Below are 22,281 nucleotides of genomic sequence, written 5' to 3'. Positions count from 1 at the left end.
TTACAGAGGTGGGAGCTTAGCTTCCTGACTCCTAATCTGATAGTCTTCCTGCTGCGGAATGTGTAGAGATGTGTAAGTTGGCTGCCTAGGCACCTCCAGATCCTGCTGCTGCCCCTAGGTGGCTTCCTCATGCCCTGTTCCCCCTCTGCAGGCTTGGTGATGTGGGGGAGCTGTGGGCTCCAGGCTTGACCTTTCAGGCATGGCTGTAGCGATAGGGAGGGTTCCCCCTGTCTCTTTTCGTTCCCAGACTATCTGGAAACTGCCTTGTGGTGGTCTGACTTTTCTTCTCCGTCTGCTTGGAGCTGGAGGGGTCCCCCAAGAACATCTAGCGTAGTGCTTTCATTTTCCAATGGACGGTGCCACCGGACTGGGCCAAGGGCCTGCGGCAGAGACCAGCCCGGAAGTCAGGTATCCTGCTGACTGCCTGCCGAGGCTTCAAGGCCTAGGTGTCCCTTCTAGGTGTCTCTGTTTTTGTTTATAGGCAGTTTCGTCTGGTGATGAGAAAGAAGGGTTGAAGCACCCTGGGCTGATGCTGAAATATTCCACATATAAGAACCTGGCCCAGCTGGCAGCCCAGCGAGAAGACCTGGAGACAGCCATGGAATTCTACTTGGAGGTGTGGTTTTGGCAGCGCTCAGCTCCCTCAGGGTTTTTGAAAGCTCTCGGTGGAGGGGGTGAGGTTGTGGTCTTACAGGCTAAAGAGAAGAACTTGTAGTGGCGCATTGCTGAGCTGTGGTGCCTGAGACCTTCATCAGCGGGTGGTAACAGGGAGTTCAGAGAGAGCAGGGGCCCGCATGTGCATTCGTCCTCTGCCACTCAGGTGTGTGTGCGTACCCTCTCTGGGCCTCCAGGTCCATACCAGGATGGTGGGCATAGTAAGAAGGAGGGTGGTTATGAAAATTAAATGAATTGGTACATACACAAGTTATGAGAGCACAGCCTGCCCCCTGGTACCCTGCTCCTGCTCATTGCCGTATCGCCATGATTTCTGTGTTACCGTCACCGTCTCAGTGGGTACCCCTGATGTGCTCTACACCATGCAAACTGCTCTCCATGCATGTGCTAACCCTGCACCATCTTGCAGGAAGGTGTCTTCATCTTCATTTTAGTGATGAGGGGACTGAGGCTCGGGATCACTCTGCTAGTCAGTGTAGAAACAGGGATGTGAACTGAGGTCTGTCTCTAGCCTATAATCGTTCTAGGATCCCACAATTTAAAATTAAATTAAAAATTTTATGGGGCGCCTGGGTGGCTCAGTTGGTTAAGCGTCCGACTTCAGCTCAGGTCACGATCTCGCGGTCCGTGAGTTCGAGCCCCGTGTCGGGCTCTGGGCTGATGGCTCAGAGCCTGGAGCCTGCTTCCGATTCTGTGTCTCCCTCTCTCTCTGCCCCTCCCCCATTCATGCTCTGTCTCTCTCTGTCTCAAAAATAAATAAACGTTAAAAAAAATTGTTTTTTAAATTACATTAAAAATTTTCAATCTAATAGAAATACCCCACAGATCACCTATTTTAATGGTACTTTCACTTCTTTTATCTATCAGTTATGTAAGGAATACAGATGTTCAGAGAGACAAAGTATGTCAAGAAAATGTTCTGAATTTGATCATTTGATTCATGTACCTTGTATTTGCCATTTTTTCTGGGTAGTTTGAGTGGCTGGGCCAGTGCTATGTTCCTCCCATCACCACTGGGTGCCTGTTCAGCAAGAGAGCTGACTGAATGTGAATACTCTCTGTTTGTGCTCCTTCTAGGCAGTCATGCTGGACTCCACGGATGTCAACCTCTGGTATAAAATTGGACACGTGGCCCTGAGGCTCATCCGGGTCCCCCTGGCTCGCCACGCTTTTGAGGAAGGGCTTCGGTGCAATCCTGACCACTGGCCCTGCTTGGACAACCTCATCACTGTCCTGTACACCCTCAGTGATTACACAAGTGAGTCAGGCTTTGATGGCTTTCTCCCACGTGCTTGTGGTTTTGGGACAGAGGAGGGAGGACAGCTTGGGTAAGTTGGAGGCCAGGTTAACACTGAAGGGCTTTCTGCCTGACTATCAGGAAAGGGAGATGACTTTGCATTCCTGCTTTATTGCGTGTGTCTTTCTTACTCAAATGAGATTTATCAAGAGCATTGTAGTAATAGGTGGCATGTTCTCTGAGTGGTTTTTCCTTTGGTTATCTCATTTCATCCTTGGCATTGTCCCATCCTGTGCCAGAACCTCTTTCTATAACTTGCTTACAGAGAGCCTAGCAGCTGCCGCTTGACTCCTTCTGGTGCTGGGACCTCACTGTCCCTGGAGGCAGTCTCTTCCTTTGCAGAGCAGCAGGGCTACTGGGAAGGTCTCTGCCAGATGGAGCCCCAGTCTGCCCTCTAATTGCTTAAGCTCCTTTGCTCCAGCCTTGACATCTGCTCTGCAGAGAACACCTCTGTCCCTTGCATGGGCTGGTCCTGAGGCAGGCACTGATTAGGTGTTCTGGGAGTTAGCATCTTCTGGGTGTCCTCTGAGGCCAGAGTGGAAAGAGGCTCTCCAGGAGTGCTCAGAGCAGGGCTGAGTGCAGTGGGAGCCCAGGGCTCTGTGAGCTGACTGTGTTTGCTGCAGGCTGGTCTGGTGTGTGAAGGTGCTCTGTATGTGGCTGAGCTGCTATTCTTTTTAGGAGAAACATGCTGATGAGCACTTGCCATCATTCTAAGCCTGGAAGACTGACTGGCAGAGGCTCCTCCCCTGCCCCCTTTTTTAAGTGTTTATTTTTTTTTTTTTTTAATTTTTTTTTTTTTCCAACGTTTTTTATTTATTTTTGGGACAGAGAGAGACAGAGCATGAACGGGGGAGGGGCAGAGAGAGAGGGAGACACAGAATCGGAAACAGGCTCCAGGCTCCGAGCCATCAGCCCAGAGCCCGACGCGGGGCTCGAACTCACGGACCGCGAGATCGTGACCTGGCTGAAGTCGGACGCTTAACCGACTGCGCCACCCAGGCGCCCCAAGTGTTTATTTATTTTTGAGAGAGACAAACAGAGTGCAAGCCAGGAAGGGGTAGAGTGAGAGACACAGAATCTGAAGCAGGCTCCAGGCTCTGGGCTGTCAGCACAGAGCTCGATGCGGGGCTTGAACCCACAAACTGAGATCATGATCTGAGCCGAAGTCAGATGCTTAACTGACTGAGCCACCCAGGCTCCCCTTTCCCTTCCCTTTTTTAAAGACAAATAGCATGGAGTATTTTGAGAAGCACTAGGCCCTGCTCACGATTGTCCACCTCTGGTTCTTCACAACCACTTTTTAAAGCTCTTTAATTGAAGTAGAACACACACACAGTGCACAGTGTGTATACATAAAATAAATCAAGATGCAGATTGTTTCTAGAGCCCCAAAAGGCATGCTGCTTTGGGTCCCATTCCAGTCATTACCACCCCGGAGGTGATCTTGATTTCTCCCTTTTGTCACTCACCAGAGATGAGCTCTGCTTGTTCTCAAGCCTCCTCTATGTGGCATCAGATGGCGGTATGTACCCTTCGTAGCCTGGCTCCTGTGACCGTGGTCTTCCTGTCCATGAGCGCACCCAGGCAGTCGCCAGGGCCTTTTTATTGCCCTGTCATCTGTTATGTGTGTACACAATTTGACCATTCTGTGCCTGTACACTGGGTCGTTTCCAGAGTTGAGGTTTTGCATTCACTGCTGTGAATGTTCTTGTGTGCGTCCGCTGGTGGACAGAGCACTTGTTTTGTCGGTTGCCGCAGTTTTCACCCCCCGCTAGCAGAATGTGAGTCCTTGTGGGGCACCTTTGGACCCTCACAGCTTCTTCTTCCAAGGGTGTTTAGGCTCCTCTTGGAAGCTTTTCCAGCAGCTTGGGTGCCACCTTGAGGTGGACAGGCTTGTGTTCTGCCTTCCTTTTCCCCAGCCACCTGGTTTAGTTCTTTGCACTCCTCTCTCATGGAAAACAGGCCTGGGGGACTGAATGGCTGTGCTGTCTGGGAGAGCCTGCCCTGATTGACCTGATGCTCACTGAAACCCCAAAGTAAAAGCAGCATGTGGTATCAACTCCCAGCGGCACTTAATCCGCTTGAGATGAGGAGGCAGGGTGCTTGGGGTTGATGCCTGCTGACCACCTCTTGTTCCCTTGGGACTTCCTAGGCCTTCCCTCTGTGGGAACAGTGGTGTAGTGCAGCTAGAGCGGTGAGCTTTACTGCAGCAGAATGCCCGCTGAGAGCCAGCATCGTCAAATGCTCAGGGCCTCCTTGGCTTTCTCTCTGGGTGTCTGTGGCATCTGTGGTCCCAGAGAGACCATGTTCTTGTTTGTGTGGGGCAGGAGCCTGCGGGCTATCTAGCAGCTCTTCAGTCAGCTGCTTGCTGTGCTGTGCTGGGACTACCCGGGCCCTCCCTGCTCACAGATTGCACAGCCTTCGTGTGCCTTGCAGGGGGGCAGTGTGGTACCTGTGGAACTTTGTGACCAGGCTCTGTTTTCTCCTCCTATGGAACTCTAGGAGGACACCACTTTCTTCTGTCTCTCAAAGCTCCCATGCCCACATCTTTTCTTCTGCTCTTTCTTTCCTCCTTAGTCCTGGCTCCTTCTTTGTCTGGTTATTCTTGATAGGAGTGTCTTGCAATCCATCCATACTCAGATCCCGAAGCTGAGCAGAGCACGGTAGTGGTCCAAGTGCCCAGCAAAAGCAGAGCTGGCACTTGGCTGCACTGTACCATTTCCCTGTGTATTCACAGGTGAGGCCTGCGGGCACCGAGTCTGCTGGGGACTCATGGCAGTCCTGTCTGTTGGGCTAATGCCACTTACAAATGCTAAAGGCTTTCCTGGTTCACATTGTAGCTCTGCTTTGTGATTTCTCGCCCTCCCATTTTTTCTCTATGTTGCTTTGCCTGTTATTGTCTCTAGTCCTGGAGGAGCTGGAGAAGGCACAGACTTTCCAGATCATTGATTTGAGGAGGCTCATTGACATGAATGGTGTACATGTATTTAATTACAAGCAGTAGCTGTTTTTGGTAAGAAGAGTTTAAAGAAAAGAAAAAGAGAAGGAGGAAAATTGGAAAATACAGATAAGCAGAAGGAACAGAAGCTGGTATTATGTATACAAATGGAGTCACACCGTGTGGCCTGTTTAGTTTCCTGCCTTCTCCCCATGCTGTCCTGTGGCCTTCCCTCTGGTCAGTGAGCACACCCTTGACCATCTGTGTGGCGGCCGCTCAGCAACCCAGTGTGTGGATTGGGGAAGCCTTCCTTAACTAGGCTCCCCTGGTGAGGCAGGGTGGTTTCCTGGTTTTTTTGAAGGCTGTTTTCCGGTTAGCCAATAGCCAATCACTGTGGGCCTTTAGGTGTTTGCAGTAGTTCCCAGAGGTGGATTGTTGGGCCAAGGGTTTGTGTATAATGCCTCCGGTTCTCCAGAAAGATCATAGTCTGTCCTCACATAGCAGCATTTGGGTTTGCCTCATCTACTGTGGGTGATAGTATTTTCAGTATCTTTCCTGATTGAAATAGGTAAAGTGGTATCTCCTTATTGTTTACCATCATTACTTCCATTCCAGAGTAGGGACATTTTCTTGGTGTTAACTGGGAAGGCCAGAGGTTTGGGGTGCAAGCTCAGAGGTTGTATTGTTTCTTTCCCTGCCAGCATGTCTCTACTTCATCTGCAAAGCTTTGGAGAAGGACTGCCGGTACAGCAAAGGACTGGTTCTCAAGGAAAAGATCTTTGAAGAACAGCCTTGTCTCCGGAAGGACTCCCTCCGAATGTTCCTTAAATGGTGGGTCCTGCCTCTTCCTGTGCTGGTTCTGCACCCCTCCTCCCCCAGCAATGTGTGGTTGGTGGATATCAGGGGGCGTGTGCACCGCCTTCTCTCAGGTCCTGACCTTCTGGCAGATGAGCCCCTGTACTTCATTCCCCGCACTACCCCCTTGCCTGGCTTTGATCCTGCCCTTGCTTATTACTTGCCTGTATGCTTAATCATGGTGGTGCCTCCTTGGCTCTCTGCTGCCCTCCTTCCCTACTGCCCTGCTGGCTCTTGGCATTCACCAGCTGTCCTCTGGATGTTTGCAGTAACCTGCTGTCCACCTTGCCTTCTTGCCATTTCCCTTTGTAGGGCTTTGCTCCCAGTGATTCCCATGTTCATTGTCCCAGAAATGACCTTGACCCTGTGCCACCCCTGCCTTGCCTCCAGGACAAGCACATGCTCAGTACATCACCTAGGAGGTCCTTTACAGTCTGACCCCCTTGGTTCTTCTCCTTGCTTCCCCCTTCTCTCTCCCGGGGGAGAAGAGTGCCTTGGGGTCCCCAACAGATTCCAGGCCTGGCCCCGTTGTGCACTGGCCTGTCCCTGTGCCCTGGCTCCCTCATGCCCTCACCTGGAAGGCCATCTTTCCTCCTCTCCACCTGTTGTGCCATTGCTCCATCTTTGTGTTCCAGCTCGCAGGTCACCTTTGGTTAGCTTTCCAAACTCTGGCTGTCTTCTTCCCCCAACCCTCCAGATGAACCAACTCCTCTGTCCTCTGGTCCTTGGCCCTTGGAACTCAGCTGTGATGGATATTTATTTCTGTCTGTCCCTTGTGAGATTATACTTCTTGTTCATATCTATCCTGATGGTATTAACCGTCTTTGGAGAGAGATAAAATGGAAAAATAAATCCACAAGCAAGTGACTTTGTGGTAGAGCCCTGCTGAGAGGCATCAGGACACCCTGGGCAGGAGGGCAGGTATTGCTGGGCCACCTCAGGTGGAGGTGTGTCTGTGTGAGGGCACCTGAGGCCTCAAAGCCCCCACCCACCCTTTCTGTAGTTTGGATATACCAGGGACTTTGGTGAGTTTAGGGGATCTGATGACTTTTTTGGATAGGACAGGATAGGAAAGTTCTTTTAAAATTCTCTGTAAATAATTGAGAGCAAGGTTATATTTTTCTGTGGCTTTTCTGACATTACTGTCGTATTGTTAATACATATGAAAACCCTTTGCTCAATTTTGAATTGTAGAAGGAACAAAGGGTATTAGTCACTTCTAGTGTATGTGGGTATTAAGAATGCTAATTACTGCCCTTAGAGGCCAGACTCAAGGGGTTATTTTATTTGTAAGAAGAATGAATACAGATTAAAGGATATTAACTTAACTGCATCCCTGTCTGTAAAATTTCAGCCTTGGCTCTAGTTTGTGACATTATAATTTCTGTCTTACATGGTTTTAGTGACATGTCAATCCATGATGTGTCAGTGAGCGCAGCTGAGACGAAGGCCATTGTAGAGGAGGCCCTGGGGCTGCGGAAGAAGAGGCAAGCGCTGACCGTGCGGGAGAAGGAGCCAGACTTGAAGCTGGTGCAGCCCATCCCCTTCTTCACGTAGGTCGTCATCTGGGTCTCTGGGGTTGCTGGGTTGGCGGGTGGACCCTGCACAGGAGGGAGAGGCCCCGAGGCCTGAGCCCGGGCTGATGGTGTGAGTGGGAGCTGGGTCCACGTTGGACAGATGCCTAGAGGCGTGCGCTTAACTTGCTGGCTGCCAAGAAGCAGGCCAATCTCTCACAAGTGTGCCTCGTCTAAGTTTCTCTTTGCTCTTGCCGTTCTTGATGCCAGCCACCTGCCACCTCCCTGTAAACCCCTTCTCAGTCTGCCCTTCCCGGAGGGGAAAATGAAACTAACATTTGCCAAGCACTGGACAGGAGGAAACTGGGTTCAGAGCAGTGAAATGGTGAATGGGGAGTCTGGAGTTGATCCCAGGTGTGGGTTCTGTGGCTCTTGAACCCATGGTCTCCCTCAAGGGCTATGTAGGATGCACTGAAGGATGGGCTTCAGGGTAGCCTTTGTGAATCCCTCAGTGTGTGAGCGGTCCCAGGGAAGAGAAAACTGGTATTGGCAGCCTCCCAGCGTTGGGGTCATTCTGCCCCCTCGTGAGATCTGGTGTGCAGTTCTTGTTTTTAAAATTCTGACATTGAATCCTGAATCTTTAAATTTAGTATGCTTTGACAACAGTGTTCTTCTACTCAGGTGTTGTCACATAGTGGTCTGCAGCTTCTGCCCTGGATCAGGCAGACCCGGGGCTGGTGTTGGCACCCATAAGTGGGTGACCCTGGGATACTACATGCCACTCCCTAAAAACAGGGAAAGCAACCTTCTCTTGTAGGGTTGTCATGATATTGAAATAGAGCAGCTTTGGCCAGCACAGAGCCAGCACCTGGCACACGCTCAGGAGGAGCTAGCTTTCGATCCATGGTATGACTGCTGGTATGTTTCCACATGTTGAGTCTCCCAGGAATGTCTTCCCGCCCGGACGCTGAGACGGTTGGAAAGTTGGGGCTGCTCTGCCATCTAGTCAGATGGCCTTCCCATTATTTTGTCGGCTGGGTCAGGAGCCCCATTCTGTTTGAGAGTGTGGGCTCCCTAGCTAAGAGGTTTGGGACTTTGGGAAGGACCCTGGATGTCTCCCTGTTACAGTGAAGGAGAGGAAGGCCTGAGAACGCTGGAGAGCATCCTGGTGATGTGACTAGAGAAGAGAAGCTGTGAAACCGGTGACCAGCCTGCCCTCATGCAGGCGGAAGGCCAAATGGAAGCATGAGGGGGGTGGGCTTGGCTGGAGGAAGCACTAGTTGGTAGTGAAGTCCAGGATTGGGTTATTAGAGGAAGACGGCGGAGATTCTCTCTCTCTGGGAGGGTGGGTGAGGCTTTTAAAATAACCACTGTCTATTATAGGCCTCAGCACACTCCTCCCACAGAGGACTGGATGGTAGATGCTTTAGGCTTTGTGGGCCAGGTCCCATCTCTGTTGTATAGTCTTCTCGGGTATGTGTGTGTAACAACCCTTTATAAATATGAATATTGTTCTTAGCTTGTGGGCTGTACAAAACAGGCTGTGGGCCACAGTTTGCCACCCCTTGGTCTATTCATTGCCTAGGTATATGAAATTGTGTATTTAAAGCATTAGATATAACACAGATGGTGAGCAAATTCTTCCCCATCTGCATGTAACCCTTACCAAAGACTGGAAAAGAACAGGTAAGAAATCCCTTCTAGTCCTAGGAGCCTCCATTTGGTTAGGTTCTGGATTTTAAAGCATCTTCCATTTGTATTCTTGCCATAGCATTTCCTGGGTGCCAGCTTCATGCCAGGCACTGTGCTCTGTGCTGGGGACTCAGTATGGTGGGACCTGGTCCCTCTCTGGGGGCATTTGAGGGGTAGTCGGTCACCTGGAAGAAAAAGCACATGCCCCATGCTGAGGAGCCTTCGAGGAGAGTAGCACAGCACCTTGTGCAGAGCTCATAACGGAGTGTGCACTGCTTTGGGGTTCAGGGAAAGGCTTAGGTGCTAGAGCTGGAGCTGGGGTCTGACAGGAGTGGCAGAGGGGCTGGGATGTGAGTGAGAGCCTCATCGGGAGTAGAAAGAAGCCTGTGCAAAGTTCCTGTGGTATGTAGGGGTATGGTTTTGTTTGTAGAATTGAAAGAAAACTAGCATGGTGGGAGGGTGGGGGTGGAGTGTGAGGTGAAGCTGGGTCAGTTGGCTGGACGAGGCCACGTGGCGCCCTGAGGCTGAGGGTGTGATTTTTAGCCTGAGAGCATGGGAAGCCAATCAGAGATGGGTGGGTGGATGTGTTGTGCCACACCATATCGTACCACAACGCAATATATAACAACATAAAGCATGAAGCGAGAGACAGTGTACAGTATATCATACCACACCACAGTAAGACAGACACCTGTCATAGCACATAGCACACAGCATACGACATAGCACACACCACAGCACACAGTGGTCTTGGTTTGCCATGCTGCAGGCCTCGGCCCAGGTGGGGACCCACTGAGATGCTGCTTCCAAGGGGCCCTGCCCGAGGGCCCATTCAGCCGCTTTCGACCACATCCCTGTTAGCAGCCCCTCTTCACCTTCCTCTCCCCCAACCAAAAATAGGATTAGTGGCATCAGAGAAATGCCACAGATGAATTAAAAATTCGACCTTGTAGGGAAGGAGCTTTTGAAGTGAGTCAGTGGTTTTCATGCCTGCTTGGTGGAGTCTGAAGGTGCCTGAGCTGCTTCACGGCTTGTGCCAGGGTGAGGGCAGGAGGCTGCTGGGCCCTGCTCCTCCTGCTCGGTCTGCTCCACCTCAGTGGTGTTAGGCTCGGGATTTTGTCCGTAACGACGACGACAAAACCGTGAGCACTCTGCCTGCCCTCATGGAGATGGCAGTTGTGGGACCAGTTCTGCCGCCTCTCCACAGGCTTGGAGCACCTGATTATGGTGCTGACCAGGTGTGGTGACCCTCTTCTTGCAGCTGGAAGTGTCTCGGGGAGAGTTTACTGGCCATGTACAACCACCTCACCACCTGTGAGCCCTTGCGGCCCAGCCTCGGCAAGAGGATCGACCTGTCTGACTATCAGGACCCCAGCCAGCCTTTGGTGTCTTCTGTGGTGGTGGCACCTGTCAGCGTGATCCAACCAAGCCCCGTCCCTGCCAATCCAGCTGTGACTGTGGCAGAACCCGTGCTCTCCTATGCCCCTGTGGCTGCAGCCAGCTTCCCACTGCATAGTCCCAGCCTGCTGGAGACTGGTGTCCCTGCAGGTGAGGAAACCTCCTGGGGTCACTTCCGGGGAGGCCCCATTTGCTGGGCAAGAATGAGTGTTGTGATGCCCTGGCCTCTCCAGAGAGATGGGTCTTGCTCATGCTCCTGGCTCAAGGTTTAGGTGAGAGCCCCTAGCTCTGCAGGGGAGGCTTGGCCACAGGGCTGCTGCTGGTCAGGGGTCACTTCAGCACTGAAGCCCCCGAGGGGAGGGGGTCAGAGCTCAGGGATGCAGCTGCTTAGGACTGCTAAACGCCTGGCTAGTAGGTCCTGGCATAAAGGTCGCTCTTCCCACTTGTCATATGTGAGCTGGCAGGTCCCTTTGCTGGTTCTTCCCTGTTGCTGGCCATGTGCCATAGCACTGGGCACTGCTGTGCGCTGACATTGAGGGTGACACTGACCTTAAAAAACAGTTTGCAAAGTTACCACTATATGGTAATATATTTTTTAATGGTTTTATTGATATTTTTATAATCAATGTCAATGAAGTTATAAAAAAAATTTCAGACAAAAGTTCCAAGCCTTTTCTTGATTTCTGTGTCCCTGATAAAAAGAATATCTAGCAGTTAAAGAAGTTTCTGAATGAACATATATGTTGATTCTAACTTTTTTGCTTAATCATACATGACAATCACACATAACACTCCTCTGCTCTCTGTGTAATGCACACGATTCTCTTGCTTGTGTCCTATCATTGGGTGCTTAGAAGGTCCTGGGCAGTGGGCAGAATCAATGTTGCTGCTGTTTGCTCTGTGATGTCCCAGGTACATCCACTGAGGCGCCAGAGGCACTTGCAGCCAGTGGGGGTGGGGTGGGGGTGGACAGGGAGTCTTTGAGACCCTGGTGTTCTGTAGCTGTGGGAATAATCTTGAGATTTGGCTTTTGGGTTCTGTGAATTCAAGCAAGGTATGAGTTAAGTATTTTGAGTTAGAAATTAACGTTATTCAGGACTCTTGTTAAAAGACGAACAGTTACTTGAATGTAAGAAATAAAGATGAAATACACTGGTGGAATTAGAAAATTAGGGGCACTAATGTGCCTCTTTGGTGCGTTTTCTTACCTCTGCCCCTTATAAGATTTCAGTTTGCACTCTTTGTGAAGGTGATGTTTCTGGGGGAGATAAATCCAAGAAAGGAGTAAAACGGAAGAAGATTGCAGAAGAGAGTGGAGAGACAGCGAAGCGGCGTTCTGCCCGTGTACGAAACACTAAGTGCAAGAAAGAAGAGAAAGTAGACTTCCAGGAGCTTCTGATGAAATTCTTGCCATCTAGGTACTATGCAGATGTTTTCTCATTTGCAAAAATAAGCAAACATATAAGCCTCCAGCCTGTGCCACCAATAAAGTTTTTCCTTCCATTGCCACCCCCTCCCCTGGCATCTCCTTTGTGTCCCCATGACATCTGTGCCAATAGCCAAAGCACAGATGTCACTGGTTTGGGGTCTTGGGTTCTTCTCACTTCTCTTCCCTCTGAACTTCCTGAGTCAGGAGCCATGACTTGCACATCTTTTGGAGGACCGCATGCTCCTTGGGCCCTCAGGAGATGGATGGATCACCGAGCTAGAGGCTACTCGCCCATGTCCTCATGCACGCACAGACATCCACTTGCTGGGAGGCCTAGGGCTACTGCTGCTGGGGTGCAGACTCTGGGAAACCCCACAGAAGGGAGCACCCATTCCGCTTTGGGGAAGAGTATGTGTGCTTGGTTTCTCCAGGCTCAGTAGGATTCCCTCAAATTCTGAGGAGGAAGAGGATAGGTTTGTAAATCCTCTTGCTTTCGCCAGTTCCTAGTGTTTTCAGAGAAGCCTCAAGGGAGGAGCAGCGCCCAGGCTGCCCCAAGTTGGGAGGGGCCTGGGCTCCATGTTCCTTAAGCCTGTTTTCACCAGGCCTCTTGCTTTTTGTCCTTGTCTCCCTACCTCCTCCAAAGGTTCCCGGGCTCTTGATTCCTGAGTCATCCTTGGCACCTTTGTTTATGGTGCCAGTAGGTGGGCTTCCTGATGTCTCCTCCCCTGCTCTTAGCTGAGTGGAGAGAGCAGTTCTGGTTGTGCTGTTCCATCATATTGCTGCCATCTGACATTTGGTGGGCATGTTTCTTGTCTGCTGGGGCTTCCTCTCCTATCCCCTGTGTCTTTGTGAGTTCATACCTTTTTATCCCTTCACAGTTACTGGAATAGTTTGGGAGGTAACTGTGTATATTCAACAGGCTGGCTGGCTGGCTGGCTGGTTTGCTTGCTTATTTATTTATTTATTTATTTATTTATTTATTTATAAAGAGAGAGCTTGAGCAGGGGAGAGGGGCAGAAGGAGGGAGGGAGGGAGAGAGAGAGAGAGAGAGACAGAGAGAGAGAGAGAGAGAGAGAGAGAGAGAGAGAGAGAATCTTAAGCAGGCTCCATGCTCAGCATGGAGCCTGATGTGAGGCTTTATCCCATGACCCTGGGATCATGACCTGAGCTGAAATCGAGACTCAGACGCTCAACTGACTGAGCCACCCAGGCACCCCCCCCCCCCCGCCCCCCGCCCATATGCATCTTTAACCAGGAGTCCTCAGCTCGTGATTTGGCCTATGCCAGTTTATTTTCACAGGTGACAATAGCCAAGTGCAGAAGGAGGAGCCAAAAGCTTTAGATGGATTGTGAATCCATTTTATAGCAAGATTCCCATTTTCCTCATTTGTTGTCTTTCTTTTGGAGGTGGAAGTAAAGTGCTTGGAAATCAGGGTTGTTCTCTCTAAGTAGAGGATGTGATCAGTACTCTCTGATAAATTCCTCTTCACGGTTAGGGCCAGGAGCAGGTCTCCCTTCAGAACAGCTGCAGGTTGGGGCTGTGGCTGATGATACCAAGAGGTCTGAGTGACCCATTTCCCCATCTTCCCCTCAGCCCTGCTGAAAGGGTCTTGCCTTTTTTTTTTCTTTTCTTTTTTTACATTAAGAACATTTTTTTATGGGTATCTGAGTGGCTCAGTTATTTAAGCATCCGACTTCGGCTCAGGTTGTGATCTCACGGTTCATGGGGTTGAGCCTTGTGTCGGGCTCTAGGCTGACGGAGCCTGGAGCCTGCTTTGGATTCTCTGTCTCCTCTCTATCTCTGTCTCTGCCCATCTCCCGCTTGTGCTTGCCCTCTGTCTCAAAAATAAATAAACATTAAAGTTTTTCTTCAAGTAATCTCTACACCCAACGTGGGGCTCAAACTTACAACCCTGAGATCAAGTATCGCATGCTCTACCCACTGAGCCAGCCATGCGCCATTCTTGCCCTCCATTCTTGCGCCATTCCTATGTGGAATGGTTTGTGGCTTCTTTATCTTTATTTTGATTGTAGGTTTCCATGTCTGCTTCTTCAAATGGTCAGGCAAGAACAACGTGACAATTTGCCTGCAGTAGCCACTATGGGGGTGCGTGTGCAATGAATGAACGAAGTGATTGAAGACTGCCCTATTTTATGTGTTTATGCTTCAGGGTTGTTTGGTTGAGGGGAAGCTACAAGGAAGGCCAAAACATGGTCGTTGGGAGGTGCTGAAAGAATGGTCCTCCCCAGGCCCACGGCTTTGTGAGGAGCCATCGAGGGACCAAGCTCAGAAGGGTCTTCTGTGCCCTCATACACCACTCACCCACTTTATCCTTGCTAGCCGGGCTCCCCTCAGGTCTTAGAATGTACACCTGGTGTTCTTCTGGCCTGTGCCTCTGTATCTGTCCTGCTGCTTTGCACAGCCAGTCCCTTCTCTTCCATTGTCCACATAGACATTACCCCCTCCGAGAGATCATCCTGACTCAGCTCCCTAAAGGAGGTCCCCTGTGACTCTGTCTTAAGCACTCTCTGGTGGTTGGTCCTCAGGTGGGCTCTTTGTCTTTGTGTTTCTGTATATTGTCTGTCTCTCCCATCAGAAGGCAAGTTTACTGTGGGCAGGGTTTGCCACACTAACAGCTGAATTTCAGTGTCTGGCACATGCCTGGTCACCAGTTGATCAGGAATCAACAAATCCTATTGGTGGGATGAATGAATGAGTGAGGGTATAGACTAGATACCAGCTCACAAAGGCCTAGAAAGAGGCAAAGCCTCCCGGAGGCCTGGATTTTGGATCCCGCAACTCGCTCATTAGCATCTTCCCTCTTGCTCAGTTTTAGTTTCTCTCTTTGGAAGAATTCGCGTGCTTGTTTCAGAATGTGTGGTATGGTATCACTTTTGTGATTTTGGTGTGTTCCATGCAGGCTAAGAAAGCTGGACCCGGAGGAAGAAGATGATCCCTTTAATACCTATGAAGTCCAGTCAGAAGCCAAACTGCAAAGCTTCCCGAACATTGGACCTCATAGACTGTCGTTCGACTCAGCTACGTTCATGGAGTCTGGTAAGAATTGAGTAACTTGTGGGAATTCTTCCTCCCATTATTCTGTATAGCCTGCTTAGGTTTTGTACTGGGAAAATGGTTCTGGGATAAAGTATGGTCCAGGGTTTGCCTGGATTTGTCTTGTGCCTGAGCTCCGTGGTCAGCTGGGAGGTCTGCTGAAATGTCTGGGCTCATACTTGACTGTGTTCCCTGAAGGACACGTGCTTCAGGCTGAAGCCAGGGGTATGGCTTTGCAAGTCAAATGCACATGACACACCTGTTGAGTGCATGTTGTAAGGTAGCGCATGGAGGTTGGCCCTTCAATACCTACCTGAGACCTGGAGGTTCAGAGAAGCTTGCTCATACCTGGTGAGGGCCGGAGCCAGGATTGGGGCCCAGCAGCCTGGCCTCGGCACCACTGTGTAGGAGGACATAGGTGCTCTCCTGCCTCTGCCCCTACCCTGTCCCGCCCCTGCCTGTCATCTCCCAAAGAAAATGGGAGACCCTGGCATAGAAGGTCCTTCATTCAAGTCAGTTGTTTCTCCCTCCCTGGGCAGAGAAGCAGGATGTGCATGCATTCCTACTGGAAAACCTGACCAATGGGGGCATTCTGGAGCTGATGATGCGCTACCTGAAGGGCATGGGCCATAAGTTCCTGCTGAGGTGGCCGCCGGGCCTGGCGGAGGTTGTGCTCAGCATCTATCACAGCTGGAGAAGGCACAGCACCAGCCTGCCCAACCCTCTGCTGAGGGACTGCAGCAACAAGCACATCAAGGTCAGGTGGGCCGGGGGCCTCTTGAGGGCTATTGTCAGACTGGGACCAGGGCATGGGCACAGGGACCTTCCGTGGGTATGGAGTTACTGTCATGTTGAGCTACCTCCATTTGTGGGTCTGGGACTGGGACCTGGGCCCCTGGAGAGTCATGGGACCTGGTTTGTGTCTAGAGAGATCCCTGGAGGCTGAGTGGAGGCTGTACTTGGGGCTGAGAGTGGGCACAGGGCCATTAGAAGGCTGTTGCCAGGTGAGTGACTGTGGTGGCACTGGGGTGGAGGGTTCTGTAGGTAGAGCTGACGGGATGAGCTGCAGGTGGAGGTGAGGGAATGAGATTGTCAGGGAGAGGATGCTTCTAGGTCTGGCTCAGGTACCAGGGCTGGTGGTGGAGTGGTGGAGATGGAGGGGAGCCAGTGGAGAGAGTGGGCAGAAATGGAACGTTTGGCTGTGTTCCAGGTGCCAGGGACTATTAGCGTTTTGTTTAGCAGGTGAGAAAATAGAAATGCAGAGGCTAAATAGGTTGCTTAGGGAAGTGGTGGGGGCCACTGGTGGTAGGGGGCTAACCTGTGTCCAGCCTACCAGCTGACTGCACTCTGCAGTCCAGGCTCCTCCACTCGGTGCTTCCTGAGGCTCAAGGGAATACTGGATGCTCTGGTGCCCTTCTCCTGTTATAGGAGGAAGGCTGGGTGCCAGGAGGGGTGTACTGGCAGCTTTAGGGCCCATCTGGGTGGTCTTTCTGGCTGGGGGCACAGAAAGTGGAGGAGCTCGGGGTTGACAGGTCCTTAGGGCAGTGTGGAGGTACTGGGACAGCTCAGGGACTGTGTCCTGGCAGCTGCTGCTCATTAAGTCTGTCCCCCAGGGGCAGTTTGGAGTGGCTGGAGGAGGTGAGGCTTTGGTTTCCCGACAAACCAGGTTGATTGTTTCTCTGCTGTGCCTGCTTGGCAGGTACCTCCTTATCCCTGGACCTCAGTTTCCTTATGTACTCTGGCCTGACCCAGTCACTTTAAAAAAAAAATTTTTTTTAATATTTATTTTTTATTTTTGAGAGAGAAAGAGAGTACGACTAGGGGAGGGATCAGAGAGAGAGGGAGACACAAAATCTGAAGGAGGCTCCAGGCTGTGAGCTGTCAGCATAGAGCCCAACGTAGGGCTCAAACCCACGAACCACGAGGTCATGACCTGAGCCTAAGTCAGATGCTTAACTGACTGAGCCATCCATGTGCCCCTTGACCCAGCCACTTTTAAGGCTTAAGTGCTGTAGTATGGATGCAACATCTGGCCTGGTAGGTGCAGAGATACCTCTTCCATTGGGCAGTCCCTTAGGACTGAAGACAGGTCTCTAGCTCCTTCCAAGGAGGATCCATGTGCCTCTTTTTATGTCCTGGCAAGTAGCCACTGATTATAGAAGGAAAGTAGGTTTACTTTATCAATTTATCAAAGTAAATTTTAGTTTCATTTCATCCCATCCATCACTGTTTAATAACTCTGTAACTCCGTTCCTGACCTTCCGGTACCTGTCCTGCAGGATATGATGCTGATGTCTCTGTCCTGCATGGAGCTCCAGCTGGACCAGTGGCTGCTGACCAAGGGCAGAAGCTCTGCAGGTAGGAGGCATTCTGTGTTCTGTGGTAGGAGTAATTTTCTGAACCTTCAGCAACCAGGAGGTAATGGGAGTGGGGAAGCTGAGTCATGGAATTCAGACTTAGTTTTCAGTGGGCACATTTCCTGGGTTGGCTTGTTGGGCAGGGAAAATCCAGAGTCCCAGAGAAGCCCCATGGACACTCAAGAAATAGTTAGCAGTAGCTGAGCTCCCAGAGGAAGCCACCTGCCTGCTTTTTTTCTATTCAGGATTAAAGAAAATAGGATCAGATTTCTCAGGTTATCACTTGATAATTTATGTGTCCCAATAATTTTCCTGGATGATGTGGGTCATTCTGACTTTTAAACCACTACCCAGCGAACAAAGTTCAGTATGTAAAATGAGGGCCCTTGGAGTCTCTGCATCTCTCTGATTCTCTGACTTCTCTGATCCTTGCCACTTGAGAGGCTGTAAGGCTCCAAGGGGCTCAGGGCACTCCAAGGCACTAAAGCAAGTATGGCGAGAGCTGAGGGCAACCTCTAGGGAGGAGAAGGGTGTTTGGACCGTACACATGAAGCTGACTTGTTCTGGCCTGAATGGTTTTCAGTGTCTCCTCGGAGCTGCCCCGCTGGTGTGGTGAATGGCAGGTTTGGGCCTGATTTCCCAGGAACCCACTTCCTGGGTGACCTCCTGCAGCTATCATTTGCCTCATCCCAGCGGGACCTATTTGAGGATGGCTGGCTGGAGTTTGTGGTCCGCGTTTATTGGTTGAAGGCTCGGTTCCTGGCATTGCAGGTTGGTTCTGCAGTTGGCATTCCCTGGCACCCAACAGGGAGGGAGGAGAGCTAGACATGGTGTTGAGGATTCGTGTGTATGTGCACATGCGGCACCTGCCTGACACTGGGCTCAGAGTGAGGAAGTGGGATGTGGGGAATTTTCAGATCTCAGATACCCCAGCATGGCCCCCAGTCTGTACAGCATATGAGCACAACCACAGAGCTCTGGAAGGAATCTCCTGTGCCCCCTGTAGACCCCCCTCACTCAGGATTGCCTTGCGGTCTTGAACCCTTTGCCTGTGTTTTTCTGAGAGAGGCTGAATGAATGCACAAATGGATGCAGAGCTTTCTAGAAGGGGAAACCACCTGTCTTGTGTGAATTCTCAGAAGGCTTCTCCTCAGAGCCTGGTCTGGATGGCCAGGATATACCTGGTGGCACCCAGTACACTGTGGTAGAATGAATAAGATTGTCATAGTTGGTTCTGGAATTAGATAAGCTTAGGTTCTAATCCTGGCTCTGCCATTTATCTGTTCATGATCTTGAACAAGACACTCAGCCTTCTTCAAGTGTCCTCAGTGTTCTCATCTGCACCATGGGAGTTAATGATACCTTTCCTTAGAATTGTGGTATGAATTATTCAGTCATTTGGTCATTCATCCAACAAATATTTGTTGAGCCCCGGCTGTGTGCCAGGCCCCTTTTAAGACGGTATAGCAGTAAGTGGACAAAGCTGCCCTCGTGGTGCCTACAGTCTAGTGGGATCAGGAAGGTAAGGTACCTGGAATGGCACAGTGAGTTTCCCTCTTTCTGCCCCTGTCCCTTGACTGCATTTCCTTTGACCAGGGAGACATGGAGCAGGCCCTGGAGAACTATGACATCTGCACAGAAATGCTCCAGAGCTCCACTGCCATCCAGGCTGAGGCAGGGGCTGAGCAAAGAGACCTCGTCATCCGCCTGCCCAACCTTTACAATGACTCTGTCGTTTCCCTGGAGGAGGTGAGTGGGAGTTACTTAATGGTGTTTTCTTGGCCAAAGATTTATTCTTGTCGGTGATTTATTTATTCCACGTCCCTGTGGAGCAGGAGAGCAGCCCACGTGCTGAACAGGGCTCCTTCCTCCCAGGAGAGGGTGAAGGGGCCTGGGAGAGGCACTCTAGTGCACTGGGAAAGGGAGAGAAAGGTTTTCCAGGTGGCAGGGGGCAAGGAGGCATTCACCGGCAAGATCTGGAGTGATCATTGCTCAGCTCCCTGGGCCGTGTGTTGCAGCAACCCCAGAGGAATTAGAGGGAAACTGTAGAATGGTGCTGGTCTGGCTGTGGGGCTGGGTCAGCAGAGCCATGTATGCTAGGCTGTGCTGGGTTCTGATCCTGTTATCACTGTGCAGCCTCAATCCTCAGCACAGTTCCATGGCTGTGACATGTCCACATCAGCTCAAAGTGGCCTTCAGAGTCTTGCAGAGTTTTTTTTAAGTGTATTTATTTAAGTAATCTCTATACCCAACATGGGGCTTGAACTCATGACCCTGAGATCAAGAGTCACATGCTCCTCTGACTGCACCAGCCAGGCACCCCATGTTTTGCAATTTTTTTTAAGTTTACTTATTTATTTTTGAGAGAGAGAGAGAGAGCAAGCAAGGGAGGAGCAGAGAGAGAGGGAGAGAGAGAATCTGAAGCAGGGTCCACACTGTCAGTGCAAAGCTTGACGCGGGGCTTGTACTCATGAACTGTGAAATCATGACCTGATTGAGCCCAAACCAAGAGTCAGATGCTTAACCAACTGAGCCACCCAGGTGCCTCTGCTATGTTTCTTTATTATTTATTTATTTTTCTTTAAAAAAATCTTTTTAATGTTTATTTTTTTTGAGAGAGAGAGACAGAGTGTGAGTGGGGAAGGGGGAGAGAGAGAGAGAGAGACAGACAGACAGACAGACAGACAGACAGAATCCAAAGCAGGCTCCAGGCTCCAGGCTCCGAGCTGTCAGCACAGAGCCCAATGTGAGGCTTGAACTCACAAGCTGTGAGATCATGACCTGAGCTGAAGTCAGACGCTCAACTGACTGAGCCACCCAGGCGCCCCCCTAGGTTTCTTTTTTAAAGAATTGAATGCTTTGACCTTAATAGAAGTACTTTAAAAAATTTTTTTGTTTTAATGTTTATTTTTGAGAGCAACAGAGAGACAGAGCGCGAGTAAGGGGAGGATCAGAGAGAGAGGGAGACACAGAATCCAAAGCAGGCTCTAGGTGCCAAGCTGTTAGCACAGAGTGTGACGCGGGGCTTGAACTCACGAACCGTGAGATCATGACCCAAGCTGAAGTCGGACACTTAACCGACTGAGCCACCCAGGCGCCCCTGTAGAAGTACTTTTTGTAAAGCATTTGTTTTATATAAATGCTGATGTATTGACGGGAAGTCTACTTTTGTACTCCTCATCTGGATCTGGTAAATGCAGACACTGGCCAGATTCAGAGAGTGTGAGAGGTTTGTCATCGGGCAGCATTCTGGGCTTTTTCCAGATTGATAAGAACCTGAAGTCGCTGGAGCGGTGCCAGTCCCTGGAGGAGATTCAGCGGCTGTACGAGGCTGGTGACTACAAAGCCGTTGTGCATCTGCTCCGCCCAACCTTGTGTACCAGTGGATTTGACCGAGCCAAACACCTGGAGTTTATGACTTCCATTCCAGAGAGACCAGCCCAGCTGCTGCTGCTGCAGGTGTGTGTGGCCACAGTTCCCCTCACTCTGACCTCATACCTTCTTTGCTTGGTTATGAGTTTATTCTCTGAAGGCTTTGAGGTGGCTTTCAAGAACACGAATCTAGAAGAAAATAGTAGGAGTAAAAACTGCTAACTGGCATCCAGGAAGATGCTAGTTGGAAGATATGGTCAAGACTGGCGGAAAGCTGGAACCTAGGAGTGCAGGTTCCAGGGTTCTGTGTGGCTCAAAATGAGCCTACACTTGAATCAGAACGTCTGCCTGGCAGAGGAGGAAGGCAGAAAAGTCAGGATGTCACCCATCCATTCACCCATTTGTTCATCTGCCTGTCTTTCTATATTACCTTTGAAATTGAGCTTTGAGTAGTTGTTAAAATGGACAAACCCTACGATGTAATCAAGATCAAATAAATACCCATGTACGATCGTGTGCTTGAGGAAAAAGAACACCACAGTGGTGTTTTGAAGCCATGCACCCTCTCGGCTCCCTCCATGCCTCCCTTCTTTAGGAGGTAAACTCTTACTGAGAGCTCGCTGGGCATCAGGATCTGCTGGGCACCGGGCAGTTTCTCAGTCTCTCTGTGCCTTGGTTCTTCATCTCTAGAATGGAGATGATCATCGTTCATCCCTCAGAGACCTGCTGTAGGGTTTATACAAGTTAGTGTGTGTTGGCACCATGCCTGGCATGTAGCAAGCACCGTACGGGTGCCGACTCTCATCAGTGCTGCCATCTTTGGGAAGCATGGGGTTGGATGATAAACGTGGAAGGTGATAAACATGATGTGCTTAATGGTGTTGGGTGGCCTGGCATCCCATCTCTGGGTCACACACTAATCATGTTATATTTATCATCTTATTGGGTCCTTCCGCTCCAATTTGGAAAGAGAGCCCAATCTTCTTCCAGGCTTTTTGTTCATATTGTTTGAGACATTTCAATTAACTTTCTTGAACTGGGAAATAGTTAAGAGCTATGACTATAAGAGCAAACGGTGGCATCTCCATCGTGGTGAAAGGAGAGGAAACAGTTGATTCTAAGAAGGAAAGAAGGAAGGGAGGGAGGAGGGAGAGAGGGAGGGACATTGGGAGGGAGGAAAGGGAGGTTCTAGCTCCTGGCAGAGTAGGCTCAGGCTGGTTCATGCTGAGATCAGGGAATGAGATTTGTCTGACTTCAGGTACCATGGCAGGCTTGGGGGGTGGAGTGGAGGAGTGTCCAGCATGACTGCATGTGGGAGGGATGTCTGGGTGTGCCAGGGATGCCATTAGGTGGGGAGAAAGAGGGGGGAGAGGCTAGCCCTCGGTGTGTCTGATAAGAAGGCCCCAGTGATTCAGATATCAGCTTGCTCCTGTCGTCCAGAACTCTTGGGTGTGGCAGGGTGCTCCATTGTTGGGTTGGATGGGCACTGAGCAGTACTGAGAGGGCTGTGGTAAGGCCTGGGCCAAGTGCTGTCGAAGTACCTGGTTTTTGAGAATTAAGTGACTCTTGTTTTTTCCTCAATTTCTTACAGAGGGGGTGTGTTTTCTTATTGATTTGGAGTGCTTTTTATATTTTAAAGATACTAATCTTTTTTTCATCAAATGTCAGAAATATTTTTTTTCCCAGTCTCCTTTTATTT

The 22,281-nt window shown here is 50.4% G+C and overlaps 1 protein-coding gene across 9 annotated transcripts in view; it reads left to right on the top strand.

Annotated features, from left to right (window-relative positions):
• CABIN1 (calcineurin binding protein 1) overlaps positions 1-22,281 on the top strand; it is a 153,993-nt gene that overhangs the window by 19,512 nt on the left and 112,200 nt on the right. For 7 of the 9 annotated variants that reach the window (XM_058690975.1, XM_058690978.1, XM_058690970.1 and 4 more), the window contains 12 exons: positions 482-616; positions 1,753-1,933; positions 5,612-5,741; positions 7,169-7,318; positions 10,233-10,519; positions 11,601-11,787; positions 14,720-14,856; positions 15,393-15,610; positions 17,133-17,211; positions 17,794-17,981; positions 18,807-18,959; positions 20,475-20,669. In XM_058690975.1, coding sequence (XP_058546958.1) covers positions 482-616; positions 1,753-1,933; positions 5,612-5,741; positions 7,169-7,318; positions 10,233-10,519; positions 11,601-11,787; positions 14,720-14,856; positions 15,393-15,610; positions 17,133-17,211; positions 17,794-17,981; positions 18,807-18,959; positions 20,475-20,669 — 2,040 coding nt within the window. The remainder of the gene's footprint in view (positions 1-481; positions 617-1,752; positions 1,934-5,611; positions 5,742-7,168; positions 7,319-10,232; positions 10,520-11,600; positions 11,788-14,719; positions 14,857-15,392; positions 15,611-17,132; positions 17,212-17,793; positions 17,982-18,806; positions 18,960-20,474; positions 20,670-22,281) is intronic. The other 2 variants (XM_058690976.1, XM_058690977.1) reach the window with 2 other exon arrangements.

The sequence above is a fragment of the Neofelis nebulosa genome, chromosome 11, assembly GCF_028018385.1.
Source record: "Neofelis nebulosa isolate mNeoNeb1 chromosome 11, mNeoNeb1.pri, whole genome shotgun sequence".
NCBI lineage: Eukaryota > Metazoa > Chordata > Mammalia > Carnivora > Felidae > Neofelis > Neofelis nebulosa.
Note: the sequence above shows the minus strand (reverse complement) of the source record. Positions and strands in the feature narration are given on the sequence as shown.